The sequence below is a fragment of the Microcaecilia unicolor genome, chromosome 9, assembly GCF_901765095.1.
Source record: "Microcaecilia unicolor chromosome 9, aMicUni1.1, whole genome shotgun sequence".
Taxonomy (NCBI): domain Eukaryota; kingdom Metazoa; phylum Chordata; class Amphibia; order Gymnophiona; family Siphonopidae; genus Microcaecilia; species Microcaecilia unicolor.
In genome coordinates, this window is record NC_044039.1 from 31,435,283 (window position 1) to 31,448,456 (window position 13,174).

At 41.9% G+C, this 13,174-nt stretch overlaps 1 protein-coding gene across 1 annotated transcript in view; it reads left to right on the top strand.

Annotated features, from left to right (window-relative positions):
• Positions 1-13,174, top strand: part of LOC115477645 (sodium-coupled monocarboxylate transporter 1-like) — a 72,738-nt gene that overhangs the window by 3,661 nt on the left and 55,903 nt on the right. Inside the window, 1 exon segment of the mRNA XM_030214659.1 lies at positions 8,434-8,443. Coding sequence (XP_030070519.1) covers positions 8,434-8,443 — 10 coding nt within the window.

Below are 13,174 nucleotides of genomic sequence, written 5' to 3' on the forward strand. Positions count from 1 at the left end.
GAAACCGTTGTACATCACTAGTAACTTTTTTTGTAATTTTTTAAAATTTGTTGTGAATAACAAATTATAGCATGCATTGTTAATTTAGTGGGTGCTCAGTAAAAACATGTTGCCGTGGCTGGACCTCCGAATCATCGCACCTCTGCCCTCCCTACCATCACCTTTAATCATGTAAACTGTTGAACAAAGTCAAACTTATGTAGAGGTATCAACTTAAATGGTAGAAAAATTCTGCTACTTAGCTCAGGGTCAGAGGAGACAAGTTGGGGACTCTTTGTGCTCATCAATAGTGCCACCGCTCTCTTACAATGGTGAACAGTGTAGAAATTTAAAACATAATAGGACTTCATTCGTTGTTCTATTCAATCTAGAGTCCATATTCATGTATACATATATTCTTTAAACAGTTGTTCTCTCTTGTCCTGTTTTCAACACAACGTGTGTTTCGCTTAAAGCGTATCATCAGGAGAACTTGAGGAAAGGACTGAAAAACAATCTCCACAATCTAAGGTGCGCCGCCCTGCTCTTCCGTGACTAGTGATGTACAACGGTTTCTAATATATGTGCACTTAAATAGCAGGCCTATCTTTGATCGTTAAAAAATTAACCAGTTAGCGTTGAACATTGGCATAGGCGGTTAACTTTTTAGTGGCCAAAATAAACCCAGATATTTCAATGCAGTTGCTGGAAATGGCCCAGCATTGAATATCCGGGTTTTTAACGCTGGAGGTGGACAGCAAACGTGCTGCCCACTGCTGGCTGAGTTCAGACCCTCAGTTTATAGAATAGGGGTGCAAGTCAGTTAAGCACGCAACTGCTAGTTAGTGCCAATTAGTGATTGTTAATGCCAATTATTGGTATTTATCTACAATTAAATGCCACTTTAGCATCAATTAGCTAATACTGACCCTATTCTTTAGGCACCATTTCTAGAATTTGGGGAAGAATAGTTTGTCCTAATCTACCCCCCCCCCTATCTTTTAAAATAGAATGGTCCATCGGTAGCAGTTCCGCTTGTCCCTGAAGTTTTGGGAGCAGAGCAGCCTGTGGGCGGAAGCCAGTGGTCATCTTGGTTTCTCACATTTCTCACACTTGACATATAATTTCATAGGAAGATTCCAATGTAGATAAGAATTGTTTTCTCCCCCCCCCCCCTTCACTAGATATTTTTCAGATCACCACAAGGTGTTCATCCTGTGAAGAACGTCTAAATTTAGCAATCTTATCACACAGGCAAGAGGTTACTGGTGTCAAGAATCAGTTTCCAATAGTCTCACAGCACCTCCTGTTTTAACTTGAGACCAGTTGGCTCTTCAGGTGCCGTTAGGCCCCATTTAGAATACTGCATGCAGTTCTGGACACGCACCCATGGAAAGATATAAACAGGATGGAGTCGGTCCAGAGGGCGGCTACAAAATTGGTAAGCAGTCTTGAATGCAAAAAATATAGGGACAGAGGAGACATGATAGAGATGTTTAAACATCTCAAGGGCATTTATGTACAGGAAGTGAGACTTTTTCAACTGAAGGAGAGCACTGGAATGAGGGGACATATGATGAAGTTAAGAGGAAATAGGCTTAGGAGTAACCTATGGAAGTACTATTTCACAGTAAGGTTGGTGAGGCATGGAATGGCCTCCTGGTGGAGGTTGTAGAGTTGAGGACTGTTTCAGAATTTAAGAAGGTATGGGATAAGCATGTTGGATCGCTTAGGAAAAGGAAGAGTTAGGGGCTACAGAGGATGGGCAGACTGGATGGGTCATACGGCCTTTATCTGCCGCCATGTTTCTATGTTTCACAAGTTAAATTCAAATAACCATAATAACTCTGTGCTTAACACAAGTAAGCAAGACATTAATTTTAGGGCTTGGAATTTAATTAAAGAGAAATTCAAATGTGTCTAGAAACAATCACAGAGATGTTAACTGTAGCTCCTCAATGCTTATCTCATACGGGGATCCTGTCAGAGATGCCAGATGCCACCTCAGGAGTGGGATCTGAGGGATTTCTCTTCAGGAGAAATCATCCCTTAGCAGGTAAAAGAGCAACCAGGTGCCCTGAAAAGCCGAGCAGACCCTTGGAATCCAATGGCAGGCACTCTCCTCACAAACGTCCCTAGCATTTCACAGAAAGGCAAACCTTACAGATGGAGAATTCCCTTTTCAAAGTCTATAAGGGAGTATATACATGTACAGGTTACAGTACTCACACCCTTTCACTCTCTTCTTCTCATTAAATAACACACCCATCTCTAGTAATATCTCATTTAGCTGATAATTGTTTGCATTAATAATCTAAATTCCTTCACCCTCACCCTGTTCAGGAGATCCTCCTGTTCTATGACTTTTTAACTGTGTTGAGTCAGTCTTTGTGTCCTAGCTCACGCTTTATGTGTCGACATTTGGCAGTTCTCCAAGTCTGTCACTTCAGGTACCCAACCTGAAGGATGAGCACATTCAATGCTAGAAGTAGGAAACGCCAGATCAGTAGTAAATAAAACAGAGATCATAACAGACTGGATCACCACAGACAAACTTGATCTCCTATTCATCACTGAAACCTGGATTCATGACCTTAAAGACCCCATAATCTTAGACGTATGCCCACCAGGTTACAAAATATCCACTGGACAAGAAACGGAAAAAGAGGAGGAGGAATAGCCATAATATACAAATCTGAGTTCACCATCACAGCCACAGCCAAATCCATTCTGCCACACTTGAAATTGCCTCGGTAAGAATTAGTCACCCTAACTTGCAGGAACACCTTTAATGCAGTCCTGCTCTACAGACCACCAGGCAACTGGCAAGACTCCCAAACACACTTCATGGACTTTATCTCGAAACTTGTGTCTCTACCTCAAATCTTATCATAATAGGATACATCAACCTGCACCTTGAAGATCCCAACTTAACAAGCACCCAAGAATGCGAAGAGTTCCTACAAATATGGGGATCTTCACAGGACAAGCACGCAGCCAACTCACATCAAAGGACACACACTAGACATTGTCACACACAAATTTGATCCCGACTCAACCTTATACTAACAGACACAAAATGGACACCCACACCGTGGTCCGACTACTATAAAGCAAACATCTCCCTCAAATGGCGAATGAAAGACTCATCGAACAAACAAGAATGGAAAACCTACACTACGAGAGGAAAAATAGACCCGGTAATATTCTGGCAACAGATCTACTACAATGAATGGACAATAAAAACAGATACAATCCAGTTCCTCTTAGAATGGGATGACAGATGCAAATCAATATTAGACAATATCGCTCCAACCCAAACCAGAACCTCACATAGAAAGAATACAATACCATGGTTCAATGAAGAGCTGAAAAAACTTAAAACACAAGTCAGAAGGTTAGAACAAGCATGGAATAAAAAGAAAGATGACCCCACACTTGGAAACAACTCCAACGAAAATACAAATACGCCATAAGACAAACTAAAAGATTACATTACAGAAATGTAATTGGACCAAACTACAAGGACACACATAAAATCTTCCAACTCATGAATAAACTACTAGATACAACACCAGTCACAACCAACAGTAAGGACACACCAGGAGCAGACAATCTTGCAAAACACTTCAATGAGAAAATCGTACAACTATGACTTAAGATACCTGTCAGTACCATCGACTATGCTGAACTCCTTGACTGTCTAGACCCAGATCCTGGCATCTACCCAGCAGACAGAACCTGAACCAACTTCGAGACACTATCAGAGGATATCATCTCCCAAACGCTCAAAAGATTTGCCAAATCTCACTGCAAACGAGATATATGTCCAAACAATCTTATGACATCTGCCCCTCAACAATTTATAACAGACAACGAAACACCTGAACTTATATGTTACAAAATGGACTCTTCCGAAGGAGAAAGGAAACATTCTACTCACCCCATACCAAAGACGCAAAGAAAAGTGCCAGTGATATAACCAACTACAGGCCAGTAACATCCATTCCCTTAATAACAAAACTAACAGAAGGGTGAGTGACCAAAGAACTCACAAACTACCTAAATAAATTCTCAATACTCCACAACTCCCAGTCAGGATTTTGGTCCAACCACAGTACCGAAACTGTATTAGTCACTCTCATGACTAAATTCAAACAAACGATTGCAACTGGAAAGAACATACTACTCCTACAATTTGACATGTCAAGCGCTTCGACATGGCTGATCATGGAATATTACTACATATCCTCCAGTACTTCAGAATTGGAGGCAACGTTCTCAATTGGTTCAAAGGATTCTAACCACACGATCATACCAAGTGACATCAAACTCAACTACCTCAGCCACATGGACACCTAAATGCGGAGTACCACAGGGATCCCCCCTCTCAGCAACTCTATTCAACTTAATGATGATACCCTTGGCCAAACCTATTAGCAACCAAACCTCAACCCATACATTTACGCAGACGACATTACGATCTACATCCCATTTAAACAAGATCTAAAGGAAATTTCCAATGAAATCAACCAAAGTCTCCATATCATGCATTCATGGGTGGATGCATTTCAGCTGAAACTTAATGCAGAAAAAACCCAATGCCTAATTCTCACCTCGCAACATAACAAGAACAAATTCACAGCCATTAACACACCAAACCTAAACCTTCCAATCTCGGACACCCTAAAAATTCTTGGAGTTACCATCGATCAACATCTTACACTCGAGAGCCACACGAGAAACACAACCAAGAAGATGTTTCCACTCAATGTGGAAACTTAAAAGAGACCTTTCTTCCCAAGGACTGTTTTCCGTAACCTGGTCCAATCAATGGTGCTCAGTCATCTAGATTACTGCAACGCACTCTACTCCGGCTGTAAAGAGCAGATCATCAAGAAACTTCAAATGGCCCAGAACACTGCAGCTAGACTCATATTCGGCAAAACAAAATATGAAAGTGCTATGCCCCTACGAGAAAAACTACACTGGCTCCCAATTAAAGAATGCATCACGTTCAAAATTTGCTCCCTAGTTCACAAAATCATTCCGGAGATGCACCAGCCTACATGTCAGACCTGATAGACCTATCACCAGGAATGCCAAAGATCATCCCGCACATTCCTAGATCTACACTTCCCTAACTGCAAAGGTCTAAATACAAATTAATACATGTGTCAAACTTTACCTACTGAGTGCACAGTCATGGAACGCACTACCGCGCAACTTAAAAAAGATCTACGAACTAACGAACTTCCGCAAACTAATGAAAACCCTATCTCTTTAACAAGGCATACCACAAAGATAATCCAATGTGAATACACACAACTCCTCCACATATATTCAGAATTGTCTTATGGTATCTACTTGTTATACTACTATCATGTTTTTCTTTTTCATTATCATGTTACCCAAGATCCTTCTATAACACTAAATGTCTATTTTCTAATATATTTCCACCATTCATGATGTATTGTAAGCCACATTGAGCCTGCAAAGAGGTGGGAAAATGTGAGATACAAATGCAATAAATAAATAAATAAATAAAGGACTCTAAAGAAAGGTGTGGTTCCCTGGTGGCCTGTGTTGTATTCACTTACTGAGCCGAAAACATAATCAAGAAGCTGAGGGTGGTGATGACTGAGGTAAAAGGGGGTTTAACTGACCAGTAACGATTAAAGTTTAACTCCTTGTTTACTAAGGGGGTCTTTATGAAGTGGCAGTAAGCCCAACATGGGCTTACCACTCACTACTCCAGAACTAATGTTGGGCTACCGCGTATAGAATCTATTAACCACATTTATGAAGAGATTCACCCAAAGTGATGTACAGAAGGTACAGCTTTGACATAAAACTTACAATTATGTTATAAATATAACTAGTAAAATGACTAAATATAAGCAAAAATAAAACCAATAAGGGAAACTTGGAGATGGCAACTTGAATCCTAGTAGTAGGACTAACATGATCCAGTATCAGAAAGGTGAAGAATTTGGTTGGATACCATAAAAATGATGATTACGCCCAAGGTGAATTATACTTTGAGTATGCTCCCAATATTACTTGATTCTCATACATATAAACAAATGGAACAGTTATTATCTAAATTCTTATGGAATAATAAAACTCCGCAGATTGCATTGCAGAGACTTAAATGTTCCAAACCACATGGAGGGGTTAACTTCCCTAGTTTTTTGGAATACCATATGGCCTTTATGATTCGACAGAGTTCTAAATGGATCACTTCTTCTGAAATAACCAAAGAACCTATATGGATACATTGGGAGTCAGAGAAATACAAATCAATACCTCTACATTTACTACCTTGGTCATACTTACCCAAATCAGATAATAACCCAAATATTAGCTGCCTCTCAGGTAGCTTTTCAAATCCATGGATTCCTGTGTACAGTATCCTTTTTTACACTACCATAAACATGCATATATGGAATAATCCAAGATTTAAGATCAATGATAAATGTGTCTCCTGGGCTAATTGGATAGTAGCTGGCATCTGGTACCTCACACGAAACTTCTAGATTGAAATAAATGCGATCCCGTTTACAGCACTACAATCAACATACAAACTGAACACCAATGTTACTTTTCAATGGTTGCAGTTAAAACACTGCATATCTACAAGCATTGACACTTGGCTCACTAACTAATGATACACCAAGTTGCTTGGACTTATGTCATCAATTCTTCAATAGATGGAAAATTGCCTCTAATTGGTATAACATTTTACAAGATAAATCTTTTAAAGCTCCATCTGCATTAGAGAGTATATGACAAAGAACTTAACACTTCATTGGTACATGCCCAATGGGAACAAGTTTTGTCTTCAATATACAAATCTTCCAGATCAGCAGCATATACGCAATCTTTCTTCTTTTGTGCTATATAGAGCATTATGGACCCGACTAAATTATCTCTAAATTTCTAAAGGCTCATCTAATCGCTGTTGGTCTTGTAATTCCAATGTTGGACATTGGACCATCTTCTTTATTACTGTCCCTTATTGGCCGAATATTGGACTCAAATACGGGAAAACTATTTCTAAAATTCTGAATATAAAAGATACCTTATCATACAAGATTATTCTCACTGCTGATCTTGGTCTAAGAATTCTATGAAGACGTATGCAGCCAGGTTATTACGCATACTAATGCATATAGCAATCAAGTTGATATGCCATAATTGGAAAGACTTTACAAACTTAACATATCAATGTGGTGGCAGTGGCGTTCCTGGGGGGGGGGGCGGTGGGGCGGTCCGCCCGGGTAACACGCCGCTGGGGGGGGGTGCCGCGCGCGCCTGTCTGTCGTTCGTTCCATGCTCCCTCTGCCCCGGAACAGGTTACTTGTTCCGGGGCAGAGGGCGCATGGAACGAACGACGGGACAGGCCGCGCGCGGCACCCCCCCAGCAGCGTGCACCTGGGTGGGGGGTTCTTTGCGGGGGGGGGGGTGTCCTTTCACTGGGGGGTGCGCTGCATCCGGGAGGTGCGCTGCATCCGGGGGGCGGGGCGCATCGGCAATCCGCCCTGGGTGTCAGCCCCCCTAGGAACGCCACTGTGTGGTGGAATACTGTCTGTTTAACTGTCAAATATGAGCATGTGGCCTGCTGTTAGATGTGGATCCATTTTGTCCTTTAAGAAAGTGTGGTCCTCATTACAGCAATATATCTCTGACAATTAACAGAGTTCTAATCTCGGGTATTAAACCTATCTTTTTGTTTATACACTCCCCTATTTAATCATTGTTCTGTATACTGTGAATTGTAACAGTGTTACCATTTAGTTTTATAGTATCATATTTGTTTATTTTCTGTATTTGAGTACATGTGGATGTTTTGTTACATTTTGTCAAGGTTGACTTACATTTTTGTTATAAAAACCAATAAAGCATTGACCAGTAGAAAGGTGAAGAATTTAACAGCATAGCCCTGAAAAACAATCATATAACAGAATATGATAAATGTCAGCAGAATATGAATGATACCATAATAGGCAGAATAGAAGAATATTCATGTAACACAGATATGATATTTACAATGTCAGCACAATTCTGCCCTGAAAAGCCAAAACACAATAACTGGTGAATTAAATATGAGAAAAGTAATAAAAACAAACAAACACCTGATTTCTTTGAATAAATCCCCATGATGTAATTCTTTACCAAAACTAATGCAGTACTGTGTTATGGCTTAACGTATCTCCCATTTATCAAGCGATACTGCTTTCGACTTTTGCTACTGGCTTGAAAATACATCCAAATGTAAAATGGCTTCCATATTAAGAAATGCACAGTAACTACAGGTCACCTGTAACATAGTAGATGACGGCAGAAAAAGACCTGCACAGTCCATCTAGTCTGCCTAACAAGATAAACTCATATGTGCTACTTCTTGTGTATACCTTACCTTGCTTTGTATCTGCCATTTTCAGGACACAGGACCGTAGAAGTCTTGCCCAGAACTAGCCCCACCACCCAAACACCAGCCCCGCCTCCCAATCTCGGCTAAGCTTCTGAGGATCCATTCCTTCTGAGCAGGATTCCTTTATGTTTATCCCACACATGCTTGAATTCCTTTACCGTTTTCATCTCCACCACCTCCCGCGGGAGGGCATTCCAAGTATCTACCACTCTCTCCATGAAAAATACTTCCTGACATTTTTCTTGAGTCTGCCCCCTTCACTCTCATATCATGTCCTCTCGTTCTACTGCCCTCCCATCTCCGGAAAGGTTCGTTTGCGGATTAATACCTTTCAAATATTTGAACGTCTGTATCATATTACCCCTGTTTCTCCTTTCCTCCAGGGTATACAAGTTCAGGTCCGCAAGTCTCTCCTCATACGTCTTGTAACGCAAATCCCATACCATTCTCGTAGCTTTTCTTTGCACCGCTTCCATTTTTTTTACATCCTTAGCAAGGTACGGCCTCCCAGAACTGAACACAATACTCCAGGTGGGGCCTCACCAATGACTTATACAGGGGCATCAACACCCTCTTTTCTTCTGCCTGGTCACACCTCTCTCTATACAGCCTAGCAACCTTTTGGTTATGGCCTCCGCCCTTGTCACACTGTTCGTTGCCTTCAGATCCTCAGATACTATCACCCCAAGATCCCTCTCCCCGTCCGTACCTATCAGACTCTCCCCGCCTAACACATACGTCTCCCGTGGATTTCTATTCCCTAAGTGCATCACTTTGCATTTCTCTCGCATTGCATTTTAATTGCCAAACCTTAGACCATTCTTCTAGCTTCTGTAGGTCCTTTTTCATGTTTTCCACTCCCTCCGGGGTGTCCACTGTTTTACAGATCTTAGTATCATCCGCAAATAGGCAACTTACCTTCTAACCTTCGGCAATGTCACTCACAAATATATTGAACAGAATCGGTCCCAGCACCGATCCCTGAGGCACTCCACTACTCACCTTCCCCCTCCTCCGAGCGAATTCCATTCACCACCACCCTCTGGTTTCTGTCCATCAACCAGTTTCTAATCCAGTTCACAACTCAGGTCCTATCTTCAGCCCGTCCAGTTTATTCAAGAGCCTCCTGTGGGGAACCGTGTCAAAAGCTTTGCTGAAATCTAAATAGATTACGTCCATAGCACGTCCTTGATTCAATTCTCCAGTCACCCAGTCAAAGAATTCAATGAAATTCATTTGACACGATTTCCCTTTGGTAAAACCATGTTGTTTCGGATCTTGCAACTTATGGCTTCCAGGAAATTCACTATCCTGTCCTTCAGCATCACTTCCATACTTTTCCAATAACCGAATGTGAGGTTACCGGCCTGTAGTTTCCAGCTTCTTCCCTATCACCACTTTTGTGAAGAGGGACCACCTCCCCCGTTCTCCAATCGCACGGAACCTCTCGCGTCTCCAAGGATTTATTAAACAAATCTTTAAGAGGATGTATTTTTAAACATAGAAATGGTATTGTAAGAAATCTAAGGAGAAAGGGCTTAGGAGCATATGTTTCAATAGAAAAGGCATCTTAATTTAGGAGCTTATACATTTAGGCTTGCTATTCATTTGCCTAGATTTATGAGTCCTAATTTATAAGGTCTAATCTGAAGATTAGTGCTCAGCTCCTAACTTCTTCCCCATCCTAAATCCACCCTTGTTGTCACCCACTTTTTATGCTCCTAAATTACAAGTTAGCGAAATTTTGAGTATAAAGTTATTACACTCAGCCCTAGTACATTTTCAAAGAGGCCAGTTGTATGATCATAACTCTCAAGGTTAAGAGCATAAATCCTTTGAATTTCAAGCCCCCAAACTTGTAAATTGTGCACCAGTGCCTTGCTCATTCATGACAAAAGAGTTTAGTACTCAGAACCTGTCCCAGAGAGTTAAGCAAGAGGAACCCCATCATCACAATATCCGCAGAGGGAGTAGATGGCAGGTAGGAGATTGATACAGAGTACAGAGAAGGCATCAAGAAATGCAGAGCTAGGAGTGGAAAGGAACTATCACAGATATCATCATGGAGGCTGCTACAGCTTTCCTGGCCACCAAACTCTGTCACTTTATTCTCATGTACAGCCATTTTAGATTTGAACAGGACTTGCATCTGCAAGTCAATAGCACTACCATGCAGGGGCCTAGCCAGACAACAGATTTTGGTTGGGCCTAGACAAGAAGTGGGTGGGCACCAAGTGTTCTCCCCTTCACCCACCACCAAAAAAAAAAATCTCAGCTGGCGGGAAAACGCTTCTTCCACCTTAGCAGTCTGCAGCAGGCACGCGCTGAAAACTGAGCATGCGCGGGTGCTGGTATCATGGAGAATAGCGTTTTCATTACCATCAGGTGGAAGTCTTCAGATGGCGGAGCTTGGGATCCCCACCTGCTACCGCTAATACGTGTGCTACTGTTGGGTGGGCCTGATCCCTAATTGGGTGAGCCCTGGCCCACCCAGGCCCACCTGTGGCTACGCCACTGCTGCCATGGGTTTCTGCAAGGCCTTACATGCTCATGTTCCTGGACTACACGTCTCCTCCTAGGGAGGCTGTGACTGTCCCTCTTCATGAGGTACTCCAGGAAGTCTTCATAGGAACTGGGTATTCCCTCTGTCAGTCCCAGTCATACCGAAGAAGATTGATACATGTGCCAGATCCAGAGTACACCTGGTTTTGACAAGCCTTGGTTGTCTCACAGTCTAGTAGCGCTATAGAAATGTTTAATAATAGTAGTAGTAGTAGTTCCATGGTGGTGAAGTCTGCTCTCTAAAGAGCCAGGAGTTCCAGAGACTATGATTAGGTGCCAACAGGTAGAGAGGCTAGAACCCTGGATTGTTTTGGGAGGAAGATGTATCAGGCTTCAGTGCTCATCTCCCGAATTCAATCATACCAGCTCTTCACAAGCGTCTACTTGCGAAACTCGGCGCACAAGTTGTCGTAGCAGGCTAAGTTACTTCGCCAGTTGGTCAAGCAGCAGAAGGCATGTCGAAAGTTCTTGGCCAGGGGCACTTACAACTCTTTTGATGTGGTATCTGGGATCTTTGCCCAGAGTATAGCGATGTGCAGACTCATGATTGTGTGTTTCTCTGACTTGGAACATTTTGTTTAGCAGAGGTTGGTGAATGCCCCATGCCGGGGGGGGGGGGGGGGGGGGGGGGGGGGGGGGGTGGGTAACCTTTTTGGTTGATGAGGTCAAAAAACATACTGATACCATCTCTTTTGTCTGTCCCACTGGCGCCTTCTGCATTCTGTTACTATAACATTGTATTCTCTTGTTACTATATAAGCGCATTGAGCCTGCGATGAGCGGGAAAGTGTGGGGTACAAATGTAATAATAATAATAATTACAGTATGGCAACATTTTCATAGCAGACTTAGCACAATATTTCCTTAGCTCGTTCACCTAGATGTCCTTGCTCTACCTAAGGTATATTGACATTTTCTTCATCTTTACCTCCCCTTCTTTGTCCACATTTCTCTATAACCTTCCCACTTCAGCCCTCTTCTCCGTTCTCCAGTCCTTTTAGCCTCTCTTTCCATTCTCTTTCTTTTCCACCCTTCCCTGCATCAGCCAGTCCTCTACTCCTTCTGTCCCTCCCTCCTCATTTGCAGGAAGAGTGTTTCATGCAATGCCTTCCTCCTCCTGAAGCCCAGGTAAAATTTCTGGTTTGAAAACACATGGGCAATTCAAACCAGTCTGGTCAGGGTGATAGGAGAAAGAGATGACATTGCACAGTAATCTCCCTTTTGCTGGTGAGGGGACAAAGGATGGGATTAGAGATGGTAGGGGGAAGGGGGTTGAGTATGAGGATTGACTAATGGATGAGCAGGGCAGGGGAAAGCATCAGTATAATATTCCATGTTCAGGAAAGGAGGAAGACATTAATTTATAAGGGACTTGAGAATTTTAAGAGCTTGAATTGGTTCTTATAACATTGTCTGGGGGTATGCACATATAAAATTAGGCATATAGAAACATAGCACCTACTTTTATTTGATATATGTGTACAAAGTTGCACATGCAATTTAAAATAAGGTCGTTACTGGCCATTGATGTAAACTACCATTTATTGGATCAAATTGCCACCAATTAGCAGTTATATGTGCAATTGTCCATAGTTGGTATTCTATAAAAAGTGCATGCAGCATGCAGTGTCCATAGCATGCAACTGTAAGCAGGCATGGACTAAGGAGGGGCATGGGTGGTTCAGGGGTGTGCCCAGGATTTGCATGCACATGTCATAGAATACACGTGCCTAACTGCTAAAATTACATACGAGCTTACACCATCCTTTGAGATGGCATAACTACTTGCCCCTAAACTTAAGCGCATCAATGCAGACTTATGTTAGCATTCTATAATAGCAGTTCTGCATGGAAATGCTGTTACAGATTTGACACTTTCCCCCTAATTCCTACAAAGTCACCAAAAAGTGCACATATAATTTGGGCGCATACCCCAATTTGTGCGCACAATTTAATTAAATAATGAGCTAATTAGTGCCAATAATTGGCTTTTAACAAGAAATTATTGACACTAATTTGATTTAATTGGAATATATGTGTGTAATGTAAGTGTGGGATCTGCACCTAAATTTTACATGATAGTAAAAAAAAAAAAGAGGGCTTGGAAACAGGAGAGTTGGGGTGGAATGGAGGCATTCCTAACATTTACGCTATAGAATACGGGGATACGTGCCCAATTTAGGTGCGTACATTTGC